This window comes from Typha latifolia, chromosome 1 (genome assembly GCF_019914945.1).
Source record: "Typha latifolia isolate L0001 chromosome 1, TyphaL0001v2, whole genome shotgun sequence".
Classification (NCBI taxonomy): domain Eukaryota; kingdom Viridiplantae; phylum Streptophyta; class Magnoliopsida; order Poales; family Typhaceae; genus Typha; species Typha latifolia.
The window spans coordinates 1,643,037-1,664,012 of record NC_133086.1 but is presented as its reverse complement, the minus strand read 5'-3'; the positions used below and the strand labels follow the sequence as shown (position 1 = coordinate 1,664,012).

The 20,976-nt window shown below is 38.4% G+C and overlaps 4 protein-coding genes and 1 non-coding gene across 5 annotated transcripts; 4 read left to right on the top strand and 1 right to left on the bottom strand.

Annotated features, from left to right (window-relative positions):
- The first annotated feature begins 1,141 nt into the window (after positions 1-1,141).
- LOC140784748 (uncharacterized) lies at positions 1,142-2,177 on the top strand. Its single transcript, XM_073132284.1, has one exon. It carries the CDS (start codon positions 1,314-1,316, stop codon positions 1,944-1,946), a length of 633 nt encoding a protein of 210 aa, XP_072988385.1. The 5' UTR covers positions 1,142-1,313; the 3' UTR covers positions 1,947-2,177.
- Positions 2,178-2,405: 228 nt separating this feature from the next.
- LOC140784719 (copper-transporting ATPase PAA2, chloroplastic) lies at positions 2,406-12,772 on the bottom strand. The gene is made up of 17 exons (XM_073132253.1): positions 12,013-12,772; positions 11,714-11,791; positions 11,364-11,461; positions 11,223-11,276; positions 10,569-10,655; positions 9,314-9,478; positions 8,509-8,619; positions 7,838-7,906; positions 7,634-7,743; positions 6,769-6,874; positions 6,314-6,380; positions 5,911-5,990; positions 5,340-5,794; positions 4,803-4,977; positions 4,247-4,378; positions 3,218-3,368; positions 2,406-3,124 (listed from the first exon to the last, which is right to left on the bottom strand). Exons 1-17 carry the CDS (start codon positions 12,620-12,622, stop codon positions 3,009-3,011), a joined length of 2,664 nt encoding a protein of 887 aa, XP_072988354.1. The 5' UTR covers positions 12,623-12,772; the 3' UTR covers positions 2,406-3,008.
- A 692-nt stretch (positions 12,773-13,464) lies between these two features.
- On the top strand, positions 13,465-15,779 carry LOC140784738 (ylmG homolog protein 2, chloroplastic). The gene is made up of 3 exons (XM_073132272.1): positions 13,465-13,934; positions 14,026-14,225; positions 15,301-15,779. The coding sequence occupies exons 1-3, from the start codon at positions 13,704-13,706 to the stop codon at positions 15,572-15,574; spliced, it is 705 nt and encodes a 234-aa protein (XP_072988373.1). The 5' UTR covers positions 13,465-13,703; the 3' UTR covers positions 15,575-15,779.
- Positions 15,780-16,033: 254 nt separating this feature from the next.
- Positions 16,034-20,638, top strand: LOC140784754 (uncharacterized). Its single transcript, XM_073132297.1, has 3 exons — positions 16,034-16,436; positions 16,545-16,618; positions 20,149-20,638. Exon 3 carries the CDS (start codon positions 20,184-20,186, stop codon positions 20,502-20,504), a length of 321 nt encoding a protein of 106 aa, XP_072988398.1. The 5' UTR covers positions 16,034-16,436; positions 16,545-16,618; positions 20,149-20,183; the 3' UTR covers positions 20,505-20,638.
- A 192-nt stretch (positions 20,639-20,830) lies between these two features.
- Positions 20,831-20,902, top strand: TRNAD-GUC (transfer RNA aspartic acid (anticodon GUC)). Its single transcript has one exon. It is a non-coding gene; the product is annotated as a tRNA-Asp (tRNA).
- The last annotated feature ends 74 nt before the right edge of the window (positions 20,903-20,976 follow it).

Below are 20,976 nucleotides of genomic sequence, written 5' to 3'. Positions count from 1 at the left end.
GTACTCGGATGTAGCCATCTCTTAGTTATATCATAGTCTCATAGATTCATTTATAGCACAACAAATTTGCAGAAATTGGATGTTCCAGATTGTATACACTGGGAATTCTCCAACAAGTTATTAAAAGTTGTTGATCTTGCCTTGCAGACTAGTAAAAATGAGATTACCTTTCCAATGTGGATTTTATATTAGAGTCTTTCATCTGTTAACATCCATTTTGCCTCAGCATAGAGAATTTTAAAAGGTGAAGTCGGTTAGCTACTAAATAAAATATCTATTCTCAATTTTCTATGCCGCCTTCAGGTTCTTTTCTTGTGATGAGACTACGTGACCTGTAGGGCCTCGCTATAGATGACAACCCCTCCTTTCTGGTTCTAATGATAAGGAAATTTCCTGAAGTCTCTAAACTTAAAGCATACCATTGGCTAGAATAGATAACTACAGCGATAAGCTTTCTTATCCACAGTATAATTGAGATTTGAGAGAAGATGGATATTTATCGAGTCATAAGTTTGTTATATTTTTTATCCCTTATCAGTAACCCTGGATTCCCCTCTTAGTAATAGTTTTTTTTTTCGTCTTTTTATGCTTCAAAAAAAAAATCTACCAATTATATATCCAAAAGTTCCCTTATCCTGTGATATTGAGTCGGAGAAATCTCTGCTCTAGAATTGAAGTTCTTATAATTTAATAATTGTTTATTTGTCCAAACCTGTGGAACTTTGAGTTGCAAGATGTTAAAACGGATAAGATTTCGTTGAGTTGATGTGAGATAATGTGAGGCATTTTCGTTTATTTTTTTAAAAAAAATCAAAGCCTCAAGGTAGAGGTGATATATTACTCGGATAAAAGAATAATACATTGTTAACTAGATTTGTGGGCCTTCAGGGAAACCTACCCAAAAACCCAAAAATATGGAGTGGTATAATAGGGCCATAGGCCGCAATAGTACGATGTTTTGAGTTTGAAACCTTCAGAGAAACTCGGAATTTTGAGTTTGAAACAGGCATTTCAATCTTAAGAGTCTCTCTAACAAAATTTTTTAGTAATACAAAGATGGGGGGGTGTTTAGGGGGTGTGGGGTGGAGGACTCTATGGGAGCGTTGCGCGAGACCCAAATAATTTATTCCGAATTAAATCCTAGCCGTTGGTACGGACAATTCAATTTGAAACAAAAGCTAATGAATTTGGCAAAAGTTAAAAGTCACATGACATGCATGGGCTCTACCATCTCGCTTAGCCGTTGGCTTTCTCTCCAACGGTAACATGCCAGCTTATTTAAACATACCTCTGCACAAAATCCACAATAAAAGATGGCTTCCACTATCAAGCTTAGAAGCTCCTCCTCGGTCCCTAATCTCCTCCTCTCGTCTCTAAACCTCTTCCTCCTCTTCCTCTCCTCGGCCTCCTTTGTTCCTATCTTCCTCTTTAGGTCTTCCCCAACCTCCTTTGGCTGGGCTCTCTTCATAGTCTCAGTCACCACCCTCCTCTCCTCCCTTGTGGGCTTCTATTCCCTCCTCACCCACTTCTGCTTCATCACCCATGTCTCCCTCTTACTTGCGTCTTCCGTCGGACAGGTTCTCGGCTTCCTCTCCCTCTTTCTCCAGCACGAAGCGACCCTCCGGCTTCTGGGCTCGGTGAGAAGAAGCCAAAGGGAGCAGTGGGTGTTACTGACGTTAGAGGAGGTGTTGTTACTTGGGATGCTATTGGTGCAATCGATTGTGTTAATCTCAACATGTGTGGTGCAAAAGTGGTGGGCGAGGGAGTATGAGGAGGTAGAGGCAGAGAGGGAGATGGCAGCGAAGAAGAGGAGCCGGAGGATGGCTCGGGTGCAGGAGGAGGCAATGGCGAACGCAGACGCCATGGCAGAGCTCAAGGCAAGGGAGCTGGATGAGAAGATGAAGAACAAGTACGGGCAATGGATGAAGAATGACTTGGAAGGGTGATGAAAGGGTTTCTGTTCTAGATTCATCTCTGAGAATGACCGTGTTGTGCCGACTTCGTTATCGGGAGTATCACCTGAGTTTGGTTTTAGTTGGTCACTACAGGGTGGCGAACAGACACAAAACTCAGTGTTGGCTTGTTGTTAGTTTTTATTATGCTGGTGGCGTCGAAAATGTTAAAAACTGCTTGTTGAGAAGAAAGAACAAAAATAAAAAGGATTCCCAATATGCTAATATGATTTTCCAAATGCAGGCATAATTTCCGGCCAGAAAAGAAACGAGAGAATTCATCCTTGCTATTGAAGCCCGACGGTTAATATGACAAAAGTCATGAATTAAATTCTCTCGTGCACTATTTAGTGAATTTTTCTACCACCACGACGACTAGCTAGCCCGTTTGTTTTAGCCATAAGTCTATAGACTCGATTGGATTAGAAAGAATATAGCTTTAAGAGAGAGAGAGAGAGAGAGAGAGAGAGAGAATTCATAATACCCAATAAAAGAATTTAAATTACATTACAAAAAAAAAGACATTAGCCTCACTTATCTTAAACGTAATTTGCCACGAAAAGCTCGTAAAGGTTGATTCTGGTAAAAAGCTGCAAGCCATCTCAAAATGCATCAGAAGGGCTAATGTCTTCGAAAGAACAATACAAAGAGCTCGGGTGCAGTAATAATAATAGAAGGGTTCTGGATGTTCTAGGATGAAAGTTGGTTGAACCTGTTCTACATCCACTTTATTTTTGAAGCAGCAAGTCACCAACTTAGACAAATGGATACAGGTGGAATAGTTTAGTATACTTGCAGATTGCACATGATAATTATCCATTAGTAGGCATAAAGTTGAGCGCAAAATTTATGGCTGACTGATATGGCTCATCATCATTTAGCTATTGCACTTATTTTTTCTCATTGCTGGTCATATGTATAGAACCAACTTCGGGATTGGGCACAGTATTGGAACACATTGATTCAAGCTATGTGTCCGGTGCACGGAAAACAGCCTTAGTTGAGATTTTTTGTGAAGGATTGAGAACCCAAAATTTAGACTATATTATATATATATCATCTATCTGCATTTTCTGAAGAAATTGTCTTCTCTCTTTTCTGAAATGAACCATGTAGCTGCAGAAGCAAAGAATTGCTGACAACAAAGATCGAGCTCATGGCCATCAACCCTCCTGCAGAACAATCATCATAATAGTGTTATATTAGCTGACAAACTATAGTCACATATGCCTTCCCTTTCCTAATCTCATCAACATAGAACTTACCTGATAGAGATGGTGTCATGGCAAAATCAAATTGAGGAAGTAAGAACCCAGCCGCAATGGGAATGGCAACAACGTTATATGCCACTGCCCATGCTAAATTCTGGTGAACTTTTCCCATTGTTGCTTGAGAAAGGGTAAGTACGTCTACTATCTGCATGAGAAGAGGTGTTCAAAACAAGCAATTACAGTGCACCAAAGTAGGCTCAGAAATAAGAATCCCATAAATGTAGACGACTTGCTAATAAAGCTCAGAATTAGCTTTCTCCTTCTCAAATGGCTTACAAGAAGATTTAGTATGATTAATGAAGTATTCTACATTTGTCTGAAACTTTATCGCCATGCGCAGTGGTATCATGAGCGAACTTCATATATTAGTAGGCAGTGATTATTGAATCAAACATATGATATGCACATCACAATACAAGATCTAGGAGTTCCAGCTGGCTCACAAAGAGCTCATTTTAAACCTTCAACTTTAGACGATGCTAACACCGGACTGAGGTTGGAGACAAGTTACTCACAAACACAAAATCATTCAACAGATACTAGTAAAATGCACGGATAGAAAAACCAGTAAACCAGTAAACTCTCCTTCATTCACCTTCTATGTCAGTCAACAGAGCATAAAATAAAAAGGCAAATTGTTAAAAGGGAACAAATCACTTCAACATATGAGATGCAAAGCTGCAAGTGGTTGCAAAGCACCACTCATACACATCAAATTGTGCATGCAAATACTACATGAAAAAAAGGGTGTGTGATAATTCAGTTTCAGAAATAGAAGAGTAATTGTTTTATTTTACAAAGAAGTTTCTATTCAAGTTATCTCAAAAGGAACCTTTATTTTACAGTTGCTAAGAGTAAAAGAGCATGCTAGCAGATGCTCTTAATAGAACTTATGGACTTATTCACATGACATTGTTTTGTTGCCCAAGTATAGTGCTTGCACTAATATAGGCATATATGATACAAGTAATCAAAATGGTGATGAGACAGCATGATAAGTAATCAGAGACTTAGATAGTTTACCTGCGATAGCCTGTTACCCAATAGAATGACTGATGCTGCATCTGATGCAGCATTCTCTTTTGCTTCAGTTTGCAAAGCAATTCCAACATCAGCAAGTGCCAAGGATGGTGCATCATTTATGCCGTCGCCAACCTTGAACACATAAAACAATGAGTTAGCCGTCTCCAGGATGTTCAAATATTTCATAAGTAAAGGTACTAGGATATTTGACAGTTGACACATTCTTATTGAGAGGATATTAAATGGATGACTATTCCTTTTTGTATCACGACTGATTGTTCTATTGATGAAAGTATAGGATACACACAGCCAGACAAGCGACCACTCACACATTTATATTATAAACATCAGAGAAGATAATATGTCTTCTGTATCTTGGAGATCATTTGTTATATTTAATGTCTCATTGCGGGGGATATCAATAGAAGATGCAAGACATTAAATAGAGTCATGCGGAAGACTGTAATGAGATGCTCCAAGAGAAATTCTATTTATCAGTTACTGAATTTCAGTTAACATATCAAACATAAATTCTGGTCTACTAGATTAATAGTACCATTGCTACACGATGTCCTTCTGCTTGGAAACTTGATATTACACTTGATTTCTTCTGTGGGGTTAAGGATGAATTTATGTATTGGCTTCCAATTCCAACCATCTTACCAACACTTGCCACTGCCTCTTCCTTGTCCCCTGATAGAAGCACTGTCTTGATTCCTTTTTCCTGCAGCCTTTATTCAAAGAAAATGTGTAAGCCTATAAACTGCGGTAGTGAATCCTATACACAAATCTTACAGAAAATCTTAAAGCCACTAGTAATCTGTATGAAAAAGAAAATCAACGACAGGGTATGTTGTTTTGGAGTTGAGATCTCAAATCAAGTATACTTTTGATTAAGATTACAAGAATTCTAAATGATTTAGCACAAAATGCATCACTGGACCTAGTAAAATGTCCCGAGCTACTATCAGATCATTAGATGTATCTGAAAGTCTTCAACTAAGCACAGAACAAGTGAACAATTCATCATTTGGTTTATGGACTACTATTTAGAGCAAGCATGTATGGACCATAGACACTGGTTAAGGGTTACCTATTTACTGTTGATTTGGCATCATGACGCAGAACATCAGATATTGCTATGGCTCCTATTATGCCTTCTCCTTCACGGCCAACATAAATAACTGACTTTGAGTAGCTTGAAGATAAAGGCAAGCTGGATGTCATGAATTCTACATGATTTTCTAGATCCACCAATGCAGATATTGATGCTTTCTTTTGAAAACGCTCATGAACCCAATCCATTGTGCCAACTGCAACCAAAGAACCATCCACTTCTGCTAAGCAACCAAAGCCTGGTTCTGTCAACTGTCCACTAGTGCTTGGGATTTCCAACTGTAGCAACTCTGCTTTATTTACAATAGCTTTCGCAATTGGATGTGATGCTGTTTTCTCCACTGCAGCAGCTAGACGAAGAACCTCCGGTTCTTTATATGTCAAAGAAGCAATGGCTGTAACAATTGGTTTTCCCTCTGTAAGTGTCCCCGTCTGACAGTTAAAAACATAGATTATAAGGAGACATGCTAGAAATAAGATGTTTTTGCTGCATATCTTGCAACAGAATATGGAAGAACAAAGAAATATCACAGGACAGAAATGAATACTTTATCTAGTGCAACAACGTCTATCCCAGCTAAACGTTCCAATACATCTCCTCCTCTAATAAGAAGTCCTTGTTTAGCCCCTGTTTATCAAGTGAGCTCAAAAGTCAATTAGAAATGTTGAAAACCTAATATCGATACTCCAGGTTCTTAAATCAGAGCTATAGAACGAAAAATGCCATGTAGTGTTGTAATAATTAACCATCAAAGACTGCATGAGGAGAAAATCAAAAACCCATTTGAGCACTGAGAAAATTGAGGATATTATAGCTCAAGAATCCCAAGCAATCAACTTATCATGACTATTGTGCCACAATCTTTGGCAACATGAAAGTATCAGATTGTTCTAGTTTAAACTGGCAGAAACATATCAAACTGAATGCAGTCAGTCAAAGAAGATAATTACCCAGGGAGGTTCCTACTAAAATTGCTGTAGGGGTAGCTAACCCCAGGGCGCAAGGGCAGGAAACCACCTGAAATTGTCAAGAATAAAGGAAACGATAAGTAGGAGAGGGGAAGTGACTGCATCTGCATGGTTGTCATAAAAAGTCTAGGATAAATATGCACTAACATAAAACAAAGGGCTATACAAAATATTGGAGTTCAGGATGTCTGGATAAATATGTTGTATATGCTACTTATTACAGATGGTCCACATTAATTACTCAGAATTTTATATGTAGTAGTGCATTTGGTAATGGAGGAACTCATAAAGTGACACTATCATACTGGTCGACATTATCCATTATCTATGTATTCAGAATAACCATTATAGCTACTTAATACTTATCAAATGAAAGAATGATAAGTCCCTATCTTCAATTAAACTAGTGGTAGAGTTGGATTATCAAGAACACTTACTAGTACATCCACAGAAAGTTTCAAGCTCAAAAGCAATGAGTTTCCATCAGGACCTGCAATATCATTGAGAAGTACGTCTGGAAAGATTTGTGTCCCGATATAGTACCTAAAACATCATTTAAGAACATAGATAAGTTGGAAGACCAACATATTTGTTACCACCCAAGTCCCAACCCAACAGGAAAAGATCATAATAATGATGTTAAGCACGATTCTTAGTAAAGCGTAACATTAGAAGATACTAACCATTTTGAAAGGGGCAATAAAAGTCAGATTTTGAGGCAAAAGTCACAAGACCTCATCATACCAAAGAAAGAGAAAAAATAATGTGATATACCAAACTTCTTTGTCTGAGATATTTTAAATGAGTTTATAACTCTAGGTTTACATTCTTTACATCCTTGTAGAATAATTATCAAATGATCGTTATTTAGATGGTCATATGGAGGTTCCAGTGTGCAAGCGAGCTAATAAATAATTGATTCACTTTCATCTAGTCTACAACTTCAATCAGGCATATGTGAATATTCTGAGTTCAATTTATTGAGCTATCCAAAAATTTGCAATGATGGAGTATTTGTCTTTCTAATCATATTCATATATCCAAGGATAAAGCATGCCAGTTCACAATTAAGTTGTACTTCCTTTATGGTTGAGAACTTGAGATGCTAAAAAAAAGAAATTTTTTTTATCAACGATTATATTTAAGAAACCAAGCATAATTTTTCAAGTTTCTGCAATATAGTTGACCAAAATAGTTAGTCTCAGTATCCTTCAATATACAGACTAGAACAATGGAAAAGGCATCAGAGGCATCTTTGCACTAGTATCTCTATCTAAGCACTAGACAGAATGAAAGACGCACCAGAAAGAAAATGTTGCAGCTGATATAGTCATAACACTGTATACAAAAGGCCCTGCAATTGAATCTGCAAGTCTTTGAATAGGAGCTTCACGTGACTGTGCATCTTCAACCTGTGCAAAGGCATTTGCAAAGACTTAAATCTTCACATAAGATGATAAGAAGATTCCAATATTGAGTTGGTGGGGAAAAAAATTGCAAGCCAACCATGCGAACTATCTTGGCAATAGTTGACAAAGCTCCAGTTGTTGTAGCTTCAATTCTTAGAGGACCATCCTGGCAAACAAGTTTAATAACAAATCAGGACAGTCATCTGGCCAGCAGTTTTAAATAATGAAATGCTTATAGGTTCATAAATATTGTTTGCAGAATATTTCAATGATGATTTTCTAACAACACTATCTTACATAGTGAATTAGGCTAACTATCTCATGATTAAATTTCCTCAGTCATGAGTCATGACAAGTCCTCAAAGGACCACACATTTTGTTGACTTTTCTTCAGGCCACAAACATACCACAGGAAGTGGGAGCTCATCATGCTACAGTTGGCCCATTATTCAGTAGAAAAAAAAAATTAAGTAGTTGTCAAAGGGCAAGGATTCTAACAATCAACATTATTATGCACTTATCATTTATAGATATTAGCATTACTGGAACGTCATCACTACTCTCATTAGCCTCCATATGTTGGAAACAATAGGTTTAAAATTCCAATTAGATCACAGTCATGCTAGTAAAAAGAGGTAACCGTTAACTTGTGTAAGAATGTTTGAGTGTACTAATTTATACTATCTAAAAGGAAAAAAAAAAGACCAGAACCTAGTTTTTCTCACTAGTTAAAAAGGTCTAGGAGGATAGGAAAAGGTACAAGCATACCCAGTTTACAGTTCCTGCAAAAACAGGGAGACCTCGTTCCTTGAGTACGGGAAGAGATTCCCCAGTGAGCATGGATTCATCAACAAAACTCCTGCCTCCATGGACATTTCCCTGCAAGGGCAGATTATCTACATAACACAATGTTTTGATTTAATAGAAAGACTAAAGTCACTAAACAACTGTTTGGAAAGAATATCTCCATCAATCTCGTCATTGTTTGAAGATTTGAAAATCTGTAATCAACTAATCATCCATATTGTCCTTCAAATATCAGATCAAATAGTTTTACACAATGAATTCTGGCATTCATCTACTTATTCTACTTGGACATTAAAAGATATGTAGATGCAGACACATGTCATAATGATGGGAAATAGCATTTCTTCAAGTCACAGGACAGTTTTGCAGAAATTTATGCAAGACACACAAAGACTACCTAATTCTTTTTGGTAAAGAAATAACTACTTTTACTGCTCCCATGATCCTAAGAATAAATGAATCCAAACAAAATAAAAGAAAAAAAAAATTAAACTTATGAAACCTTTAATACTATATCATGTGGTTGCTCAACTCAACATATTTTCTTGACATAATATATGCAAAAGCAGACACAGTTGGGCAGGATTCAAGATGTTTAGGATTAAAGTAAAATAGAAAAATGGCTGAATTAACAACCAAGAGAAGAAAAAGAACTATCATAATTGATATATTAGCCACAAATAAATGTATATTGGCAATAAAAAGTAAAACCATGGGATGCTGCTACTGCAAATGCAATGAACAATTTGACACTCTTGTAACATACATCAACAGGAATAGTTTCTCCGGGCAAAACCAATATTGAGTCTCCAACCCGAACATCATCAACGGGAACTTCAATGCTAATAGCATCTTCACCTAGAACACTATCCGATGAAGGGTCCTCTTCAGAAGACGAAATTACTAGCCGTGACTGAGGAGAGACCAGCGACTGCAGGAAAAGAAAAGAACTCTATTAGCTCACATAACATAAAATCATTCTCAAAAGGAAGCTCGTGACTTATGAGCATGGTATATTGATTGATGTTGTACAATAGTATATAAGTTATTCTTCAAAGTAGCATAGTGTATACGCACATGTACAAATATTATTTAAATGTATGTAATTCAGAACATTCAATTTTGTGCATATGGTGTTATAGTCCTTAACGCATTTTATATGTGCAGCGGAAATCTCAAGTTCTCACATGCATGCTGCGAAAAACACCTGTTGAGTACTGACTTACGAAAACATCCACAATGTCATTATCTCTTCCCCTCAACATATATCTGCAGACTGACAGGCAGCAATGATCTTCTCAATTATCCTCCTCCTCACCATATAATCATCTTACCATCATCCATCCCATTTAAATGGTCAATGACTGGAGGTTCTTCCATTATCATCCTCCCTCATATCTTATCTGCCTCACAGCATCCATGTCAAGATCCTCTTACTGAATCATCCAATTCTTGCTCCCCTCCTCACCCTTTATCCCTTTGTACTCATTAGAGCAAGTAGAGGATGAAGGACGAAGAAGGAATTATCAGAACTTCCAATTTCAGAAAGTAATCCTAGTTGCACGAATCCAAAAATATTTCAAGGACATAAATGGTTTTTCAAGAACAAATGGAAATATATGCAAAATTGAGAGGTTGGTATGGTGTAGGTTAACTACAGTGGGTCCTATATATATCTTGAGAGGCGCCTTAATTGATACTTATAGAACTTCAGTTAAGTAATTCAAAATCCTCTCCGTTTCTGAAAATGGACAAACATAAGTCCTAAATTCCTAGAATCCTAATCAATCCCAACCTTAAAAGCTTCAGAGGTAAGAATATTTTGAGTACTTTGACAGATCTTAGTTCACTATGTTAGACTAAATTATAATCACAAGAACACTGATATTTAAATCAACAATATAGAGTAAGCAACTAACATATCGATTTCTTCCAAAATGAAATAAATCCCGTTAACACCATGATACAATAGAATTGTCAACTGCATGACAGAGTGAACAAGCTTGTAGGGCAAAACTTACCAAAAGTTCATTCATATCACTAGATGCCCTGAGCCTAGCTCTTTCTTCAAGAGAGCGTCCCAAAAGTACAAAACCAAGAAGCATGACCTGTGTGCTACAAAAAAAAATTATTCAACAAAAAAAATAAACGAATATACATTAATCTGCTGCTTCTATGTTTACAGTATGAGAGATCTCTATCTGCAACACTCATATCAAATTATTGACTTGAGGAGGTTTTTTACTTGATTACTTTATTTATGTATTTATTTCTTATTATTATTGACTTGAGGAGGTTTTTTAGGGATATTTATTTATTATTATTATTGACTTGAGGAGGTTTATTAGGGATATTTATATATTTATTTTTTATAACTGTTATAAAGAGCATATTGGGATAACAAATGTGCACAGGATACAGTAGGATCTTCATATGTTTATTGGCTCACCAAAATTTAAGATAAGCCATCAGTCATGTCAGCAGACATGCATGTAGATGTCTTCATAAAGATTGCATGCTTAATTTCAGTAAAATGGGTACTCGAAAGCTTTTCAAATGGAACTCGGCATGCAAGATTTTGCACTAGAAATATCATGCATAGAAGAGAATGATGTGACACAAGATTCATGCAAAAGACTTCTGATGCCTATAAAGAACAAAACAAAGCAACTCACCGGCTCATCAAAAAAGGATGCTTCCCATGCAAGTTCGGGTTTCAGCAATGACACCTTCATAATAAATAACATTGAGGATGATTAATGCAGATGGTAAGGTACGAGAAGTGTTAGTCAGGTTGAGCTAACTACTGCACTTACTGCACTAATAAGGAATGCAGCAATAGATCCAAATCCCACAAGAGAGTTCATGTTAGGGGACCCTTGCCTGAATGCTCGAAAACCATCCAAAAGTATACCTGCATAGGATGCAAAGTATAATAAAAGAAATCTTAATCAGACAATTGAAGAATGAGAAACCAACAATAAGCTGCCACCACATTCATCACAATTGTCTTAACAAAAAAAAACACTATTTTCTAGTAATCAGCTACCTGAAAAAACTGGGGAAGTCTATTAATATAAGAAGTGAAGTAAATCCAGCTGCTGAACTAAATTCATATGGAGAAATTTTTAATAAACAACAGTTATCCAAAGAGTGCCAATAGTACCTCGACCAGGTCCAAACAAGGATACTATAGCAATTCCACATTTCAGATAAGAATTGTGCAACAGCTCCCAAAAAGATCCTGCATCAGCCAAAAATCAATCAATTAAGAAAGAATTATCCAACAATACCAGATCAAGAAATCAATCAGCACAGTGCAGATACTCCAGTCCAAGAAATAACAATATATAACAGAAATTTCAGACTACTAGCGTACTAATTATCCAAATTCTTTACTAAGTTGATTTTTTCACTATGAAATTGAAGAATCTCCACTTGCGCGAGACTGCAAGAAGTTTTCACCATGAGCTATGTGAATTCCCAGAGAATGCAACAGATGGGACGCATGCGATCCACAGCACAACGCCACAAGCGTCCAGGCGAAGGCGACACGATTCAGGCTCCTCGCGAGCAACTCCTCCTTCCTCTCCGCCATCGCCTTCCATTTCCCCACGCTCTCCCCGACGCCCGACCCTGATCCTCTCCTCGTCGATGGGAATCCGCACGTCGTCAGCCTCCTCGCGAGGTCCTCCGCCAACGTCCCGTCCTCCTCCACCGCCGCCGCCTCCTGCCGAAGCCGCACCGCCGCCGTCTCTGTCAACATGTTAACGACAGCCGACTCGACCCGCTCGTCGGCGGCGAGGATGGAACGCACACGGGATGCACAAGCTCCGCACATCATACCGCGGACGTCGAGCAGCACGGAGGAGCTCTTCGGCGCCTCCTGCTTGACATCTCCAGTGGGAGCTCCGATATCAGCTGCACTCGCCCTAATGAGGCGGAGGCGGAGGCAGAGAGGAGAGCGGGGGAGGGGGAGAGTGTTCAGGCGAGCTCCGGCTATACCGGTGTTGGTCTTGCGGTTAGGAATTGGGTTTGGGGATAGGGATAGGCGAAGGAGACGAGTGGTCGCCATTGGTGGAGGCCCGGAGGGAAGAAACTATGGCGGGTATGAAGAGAGATGGAGAAGAAGCAGGGAAGTGGGAGAAGATCTCTACTGAAAAGTAAAACTCACGTCAAAAATGAACTGCCAAGATGACTTGCATACGTGGCTCCTAAATTTTTTGACACGCAGGAAGAATTTGGAGCGAAGCGCAATTCTGGGCACAAAGATGTAGGTGGTAGTTGGTCTTTTCGACCACACGGTCCACATGTTCCACGAGAGAGCGCTTACATTAGGATGAGGTCATATCACCGCTTAAAAGTTGAAAGGTCTCAATGTCTCATTTATTAAGGAGGAGGCGGTGACGACGCCTCGGATTCACGAGTAGGTAACCGGAGACAAGTGATGGGTGGACCTGGTGTAGTTATCAGTCCACGTACGCAAATAGAGCTGGGTGTAATTTCTATACTGACGTGGCATTAGATAATACCAAATTCCAACCATTTATCTGTTGCCACGTTGCATAGCAAGATGTGTTGCAATAGCTCAATTGGATAATTTAATTTGACTTGGTGATTGGTAAAAAGGAATTTATGGACGTCGCACGAAGTAATCTGCTTTGATGGATTCAGACCACGAGAGCAATGTGCCACTAAGACTAATAAAATGCTCTCCTTTAGATAAGTGAAAACTTTTACATTTACAACATCAGGTGCCGCTAAGACTAGAATTTGAAAATATTAACCACAGACACCGTCCCAATTGCTTTAGACTAGTAAAACGTTAGTAAGAGAGCTTCGCGGTAACTGCTAGTTTTCAATTATTGCTACACGTGCAGCATTTATATCTCATTTATTTTCACATGCTATCTAATTAGGGGGTATTCATGGGCCGGTAGGGCCGGACTTGGGCTTTCTTTAGGCCCCATATTTGGGCCATCATCCGTATATGTACCCGTAGAAGAGCAAAGTCGGCAAACGGGTGGGTTTACTTCATCGGATCTCTAGCCGTAAACCCAGAGATCCAACGGACCAACCGTTCCCTTTCCGTTACATTATCCTCTCGCTTTGCAATCTTATCGCTCGAACCATCTCATCTGCAGGATCACCTGGAAATGGCTCCTCTTCCTTCCTCCGACGCCCCTCAATCTCTCGTCCCATTCACCTCCCTCCTCTCCACCGCCTTCCGCTACCTCCCATTCCCCTCCCCCAATCACCAATCGAAGCCGTCCGTCCCTGATCACACGGCTCTCATCTGCTTCAAAGAGATCACCACCTCACTCTCCGACCATCCATTCCTCAAGTCTCTCCTCTCCTTCCATTCCGAACTCAGGAGTTTCTACCAGGTGAAACCATTTTCTCTCATTCGTCTGGGTCTTGCTCCTTTTGGGTTAATTTTGATGTGGGTTTTGGGTACATTGTTGAGTTGGTTTGCAGGTGCGTTGCAGAGGAGTGAGGAGTGCCAGTTTCCTTTCGGGTCGTAGCTTTGCCGCTATCTTGCCCGGGGACTCGGTCGCGGGGCTGGTGGTGGCCAATGGAATTACCAATTTCTTGAACATTTATAACACGTTGCTGGTGGTTAGGCTGGTGCTGACTTGGTTCCCCAACTCGCCTCCTGCCATTGTCAGCCCTCTAAGGTATAATCTTGGTTTCGAAAGGGCTTATTTATGAGCTGGTGGTTCTTTTCAATTCGATGCGCTCTTTGGGGCATTTATGCAAATACCTTATAGAATGTCTAGCTTGGTGTATCTTACCAAGGAAATTGTAGATGTGCCTGCGGGATGGTGATAACGATACTTTCGTGGACATAGGAGTGTGAATTGTATATAAGGCCAACTTGATATGCTGCAATATTTAGTGGTCAAGTAGGCTTCATAGTTTGGTAGATGGAGACAACAAGCAGTCATATAGTTCATTGCTTATACGTGACCTTCCTAGTTGTCAATTTTGATATGCCTCTGGTTGGCAAGTGTTAAAGACAATACACCAATTTAGTCGGAAGAGATCTTGATAGCAATCAAGATTCATATTCAGTTAATATTAGTACAATGATATGTAAATTATTCCTGAGAAGTCAGACATGTCAAGAACAGTACTTGAGATAGCTTCAAATTTTCACCACTAAGTAACTAACTAATAAGCAAGTCTATTTTCATAAAAAGGCGTCAATATTATGCTTTGAAAGTATGGCAGTTGAGTAAGGGTGACATTCATTTAAGCTCTCCACACAAACACAGGAATTCTAAGGAGATTCTTATGTGACTTGTCACAGAAAATGTACTTGCAAGAAAATGTCCTCTTGTTCATATGCACATGATGTAAATATAAATTGGATAAGAATGATTTGTTGTAAGCATTTTAAGTGACCACAGAAAGCTCCATGGCTCTGAATCTTTTCTTCTTTTTTTGGCGAACTTCTAACTTGAATTCATCCAAGTTTGCGAGTAGCTCATGTACACAAATTATACATACCTGGTAAATATGCAACACTGGAGAGTCGCTTATTTTGGAGGCAAGTTGAGATGATTGATGTCTCTGTAGGAGATAGTTTTCAAGTTGTCGTTTACATTATCTACTCTGTCGTTTTCTCCTGATGCACTTTGACAGGTTGATGACTACTTGTTTGCCTTAAAATGTTACTTTATTTTGTCCACAATATTGAAATTTAGATGGTTTTCAAGTTCCTAAGTTCGGTTTCCAATTCTGGTGCAGCACTCTATGCGATCCCTACCTTAACATATTCCGTGGGATTATTCCGCCTCTTGGGGGAACATTGGATTTATCACCCATCCTGGCCTTCCTTGTTCTCAATGCCTTTACTAGCACTGCTGCTGCACTTCCTGCTGAACTTCCTTTCTCAGAATCATCTCAGCGAAGCACTTCACAGTACCCTCTGCCTCTCAACCTCACCACAGCACAGAGAAAATGGATGAGAAGGGTATGCTCCAAGGGGTCTAAGAAGGAAGAAGAAGCTAATGAGGTGTGATCTTCCAGTGTTCATCTGCTGAGTTTTGTGTTGCACTTACCCATTGCTTTAATTGCTGAGATGGGTCTGTGTAGGATTTCCGGTATCTAACGATTATACCTTAAATTATTTTGAGCTGGTGTTTTTGACTCTATGGATGTAACTAAGTTCTCTCTCTACTGTAATATGAACCCATGAGATAAATTGACATTCTTTGCTTCTTAAATCTTACTGTTTCTTTTAGATATAAAGTGCAGAAGTCAAATAATAAATCTATGTATTTTAGGATGTGAATGATAATAAAGGTTTAATGTAGGGTTTTTTTAATAAATTTCTCTAAACATTTTTAACAAACCTTAGGTATTGTGACAACTAGGTAAAACTTGAAACAACAAGGTATTCTAGATGTTTAAGTATATCTTTGCCAACCTAGTTGGTTTAATATAGAGTTTCTATTAACAATTAGAACGACCTGCAGCTAAAAAAGTAGTAACGCTAACAAACCAAACATGCAATCTTCTCCACGTCCAATCCAGCGATAAAATTTCTCCTGCCGTCCGAATCCGGCAGCAACTCGAAAAGGCTTCGCCGCCGCTTCCAGCGATAAAAAATCTTACGAAGCTTTACTACGGCCTAGACATTACGTAAAGAAAAAAGAAGCACTTATCTCCCGTTCACGGGCGGTGACCAGACCTCTCCGTTGCCGGCCTAAACCATGTGCCCGTTGCGATTCCTCCTCGTACTCTTCTCCGCCGCCGTTGCTGGATACCTCGCTTGGAGAACGATTCAGTCCCCTTCCCCTTCTCTAAGCTTGGAGGAACGCGATAGAAGCAAGACATCGAGCGTCCATTCGACTCAGTTGCGAGGTTATAATTCGAAGAGGGTGGGCTTTTCTTCTTCTCCTTCTTGTTCTCCTTGATTTGGTTTTAACAAGCTGGCGATTTGGGGATTTCTAATTGGGTTTGGTGAATTTGGCTTGTTTCATGAGCAGGTCGTCGTAGATGGTTTCTGGGGTTTCTTGGACATGGCGAGCGGAAGGTATCTGTGGAGGTTGATCAAGGAGAGGTGAGAACTGGGAGATGGTATAATGTGAAACTGGGAAGATTTTTTTTTCTGCTACCCAATTGTATACTAGTATTGTATGTGGTTGAACCATAGACGTAGCATTGGGTTACAATGGATGCTCATTAAGAAATAAGAAAGAATCGTGTTGAAGATTCTTTTTCAATTTTATAACTTGCCTTTTTAATAAATTCTGTGGCATAATGGAATTGCATAATTCCTTGAGGGTTTTGCGAAATTTTTGTAACGGTAAAAAAAAATGATGGATTGCTACATCTCAGCAACATAATATTGTTTAAGATGATTTTCAATTTGTAGAAGGACCAAGTTCATTTTATCAAGTCTTGGACATCGAATATCTTAACTGAACTCTTTTTGGGGCTTTCAGTATTTCGATAGAAGTATTGAAACTTCACCTAATACCAGTAATCCACTTAAGCTGCCTAAATTGCTGGAATAAAATGCCTGACCAAAATAAAATTAAGACGAAGTTTTTGAACCCTGACAGCTGGAATAGAATGTAGAAGAAAATATGGACATTTTTCAGCCCTCCTATGGTCAAGAATTCATCTTTACCGGACTAATTTTCTTTGAGATAGTACATTTTTCACTGAATAGATTCCATTAACAATTTATGTGGTGGCAGATGGTACCATTTTTATATTTAGTATATTCGATTAAATATTTATGTTGGAAGCATTAAAGTGGCTTTCTGATTAGATGGTTTTAAGATCACCTTCCCTGCAAGATCCTCAAAGTTGCATTATATATTGCGAGAAAAATTGGAAAACTCCATATAGAATAGTTCTGATATCACTAATGTCAGATACATTAGAATCAGGATACTTGGAAGTCTTCCATGACAGCAACTTTTTCAGTTTCAGTTGCCACTTGATCAGTGCATTTTCCAGTTCTTGTAAGCACTTTTCTAATACAATTTTTTTAAAAAAAAATTTAAATGCCATGTGTTTTTTTATATAATTAAGATCATATGTATAAACGTTGTCCCTTTTATTTATCTTGTAATGACATATTTAATCTTGAAGAGTTTAATATCCATACTCTATTACGGCAACACTGATAGTCCATAGATTCTCAACTCCCTATTGCTGAGGGTATTTATAGGTTTTGCAGAAGTTTCAGTGAATCTGACAGAAGTAGAACCCAGTTTGGTTATGCTTTACATATTGAGCTCAATATCCTGATTATATCATTAGGTTTTATCTTTGGAAATATTTGCATTTTATCAGAGAGTAAGCACCTAGAATGTCGAAATGGTGAAAGTTTCATGATATGAGTGGGAATGATCTTTATGTCAAGCGCTCTCCAGTAAGATTCTGCGCTTGTCATGTTTATGTCACAAAAATAATTACTCTGTAATATAATAGTGCCATTGTGATACTCCACATTTCACATAGATTTTTATTGGAGAATTTAGAAATTTTATCATGTTGTAGGAGAACTCTCTGCAGTCTGGAATTTGTTGCTTTGTCTCAGTCATTATCAATTTGGAAAGTATGAGAATGTCAACTGATAATTATAGTATTTTGATTACGGAGAGGGCATAAAGTTCTGCAGTTCTGCCAGTATGTGGTTTTTACACAAATCTTGGATGCTAAGATCTGATTTTGAATATGCTACCCATATGATTTTGATAGATGTAGAATATTAACATCAATAACTCCGTTGTGGGGGTTAAGGGAACTTTGAACACAAAGTTATGGTTGGAGTAAGGCATTTTGACCTCAGTCTATATGGTTAGATTATGTTATCTACCAAATCACTTGTGGTCAAACCTGATTGAAAGAGATACCATGAGAAAGTGTGAAGAAAAATCTATAAGTTGGAAGGTTCAGACCCTAGGCCAAGTTATGACAAGATCTTGTTTTCAGTTTGTAGTAGAATGACTTGAGGGATGATTTAGATTCCGGCCGTGTGCCTTCTATTTTCTGAAGAGAGGGTAAAAGGAATACTAATAAGAACAGTCATCTTGGGTTCTCCTTGAGGAGTCTAATTGTTTCTTTTGATTGATGGCTACCTTTGTTTGTTGTGATAGAGGACTTGGACTCTTGGAGGATAGGTAGTATTCTACACCCGTGACAGAAGGTATGAGCATCCTCTATTGCAACTTATTTGTGGAAGCATTAACAGAATGGATCTTAAAGACATTTTAAAATATGGAATGGTAGTTGGCTAAACTAGTCTGGTTACTAGTATATATATTCTCGTAAATGGGAATTTAGTACAAAGGATTTGGTTAAAACTCCATCAGAACATATATTATCACATTCTCCTTTTACCATAAATTTTGTTCTTTTCCATTTTCCTCAATTACAGCACTATTTCTCTGCATTGTTGCTGGGATGCTTAATAGACAGTATTCTTTGAAGTTTTTGATAACTTGATTCCTTCAGTGTATGAGAAAATAATTTATTAAGAGTTTCCAAGGCAGTTGAAAACTTGAAATTGATAACAATAAATTGTTGTTAGTTGTTTCTTTTCATTATACAAGTCTGAGCTAGAGAAAGTTTTGTTGGTTACCACTTTTAGTGGGTTTATTGAAGCTAATGCAACTCAGTCAAACTTCTTAGGCATTTTCTGGAAGGTACTTCAAAGGTAGATATCTTTTTATCCGTGGAAGCTCTTTTTTTTCTTCTAGATGCTTTTTAAGAGTGAATCTGCTCCTTTCTTTTTGACTTTTAATGCTGTGCACTGTTCTACTGCTACCAGATGCTGTGTCTTGTTGGTGGTCTCTTCCAACAGTCATATAAAAACCTAAAAGAGAATGATGCCAACCTTAAGACTTACACTATTCTTTTAAGTGGCAAAAGATGCTCTAATAACTTTCGAAAAGTATGAGCTTTACTGAATTTACACTAAAAAGAAAAAGGATGCTTTGGTTAGCTGAAATAGATGCTCAACTTTGTAGATAGGCCTCTTCTAGATATCAAATTGGATTGCAGTGGTACCTAGTTATTCTTCACCCGGATCAGTTTACATGTGCAAACTGTTACTGGTGTCCTAAATTCCGGCTGAAATGAGTATTTGTTCTATACAAAAAGTTGGGACCTCAGCTAACAATTAAGCCCCACTAGGAGGAGCGATAAGTAGATTTAGGCTTTAAACTGCAGTTCCTAGGAAGCTGTTGTGCTAATTTAACTTCAATATTCACAATGGGGCCCATATGGTTACATCAATAGTAAATTTCTCTGATAAGATATGCAAAATCTTTGCATTTCTGGAAGCAACTTTAGTGATTTTTCAAGTCCATCTAGTACTTGTTTAAGCATCTGATTCTCACCAATTACTAGTATGTTTTGGTTCGTGCAGAAGAACCTCCTTTTCACCTGATATGGTCTTCATTTATCACCTATATAAATTAATTCCCAAGAATATATTCTTCTCTTTTATATGGGTTAGTTGGAGACCAGGAATATGAATACAGACGATGATTGTTATAACCTAAGTGTTATGATATGGAAAGTTAGCCTCGTCTTTGAAGCTTGCTTTGTCTAATGACATAAATTCTGCAGGAGCAAGGTCACCTTGAAGCCCTCAGGAGAGGTAGATGGGGAGGACTACTACTTCCACTGAGAAGCTGACTGTCATTGCTTTGGGACTCCTTGCAGTGCTCTCGCCTTTATACATCGACAGGAAGCCAGTGGTTGAACCCGACGACGATTATCAGAGTTGGAGTCTCGCCTCGTGGCTCCCTGTGCTACTCATACTATTGATCATAGTGATCAACTTCACATGCTACTTGGACGGAAGATTCACGAGGTTCGACCCCTACTGGATACATAGAATGGGAGGCTCGTCATGCGGGATCATGGTGTGTCTTTTGATTCTTGGGTTAGTGTTAAAATGTAAAGCTTCTATCAATAGCTGATTCAGAATTCCGAATTTGTCTTTACTGAATCTAAGTTTGTCGAGATGTGATCAGAAAATATGACCAGCTTGTTTCTCTCTTGGTCTTTGTTGATCATGCAGTTGTAACTGTGTTTATAGCATGCTTTTGGTGTCCAGTTGCTTGCACAATGCCCAGATTATTTTATTTAAATTTGTGAGAAAGTATTATGCCTTTCTGAGAGGATGTTTGTCACAAAAGCATAGTACTCTTAAGAATTTTGCTGAACTTCTTATTCTTTCTCTTGTATCTTAGGTATATGGAATTATAGATATAAATTAATCTAAAAAAATTCTAATTTCCAAGTTGTCGTTGTAGTATAGTGGTGAGTATATCCGCCTGTCACGCGGATGACCCGGGTTCGATCCCCGGCAACGGCGTTACTTCAATTTTTTTCTTTAGTTTTCCTTTAACACGTATGACGTATCTATATAGGAACTCCGAATACAACTCC

Coding starts and splice junctions, on each gene's coding strand:
- LOC140784748 (XM_073132284.1), top strand. CDS start 1,314: ATGGCTTCCACTATCAAGCTTAGAAGCTCCTCCTCGGTCCCTAATCTC.
- LOC140784719 (XM_073132253.1), bottom strand. CDS start 12,622: ATGGCGACCACTCGTCTCCTTCGCCTATCCCTATCCCCAAACCCAATT. Junction 5,991..6,313: donor TTTAGTAGGAACCTCCCTGG/GTAATTATCTTC, acceptor CTTGATAAACAG/GGGCTAAACAAGGACTTCTT. Junction 3,369..4,246: donor TGGGTAACAGGCTATCGCAG/GTAAACTATCTA, acceptor CTTCTCATGCAG/ATAGTAGACGTACTTACCCT.
- LOC140784738 (XM_073132272.1), top strand. CDS start 13,704: ATGGCTCCTCTTCCTTCCTCCGACGCCCCTCAATCTCTCGTCCCATTC. Junction 13,935..14,025: donor AACTCAGGAGTTTCTACCAG/GTGAAACCATTT, acceptor GTTGGTTTGCAG/GTGCGTTGCAGAGGAGTGAG. Junction 14,226..15,300: donor GCCATTGTCAGCCCTCTAAG/GTATAATCTTGG, acceptor ATTCTGGTGCAG/CACTCTATGCGATCCCTACC.
- LOC140784754 (XM_073132297.1), top strand. CDS start 20,184: ATGGGGAGGACTACTACTTCCACTGAGAAGCTGACTGTCATTGCTTTG.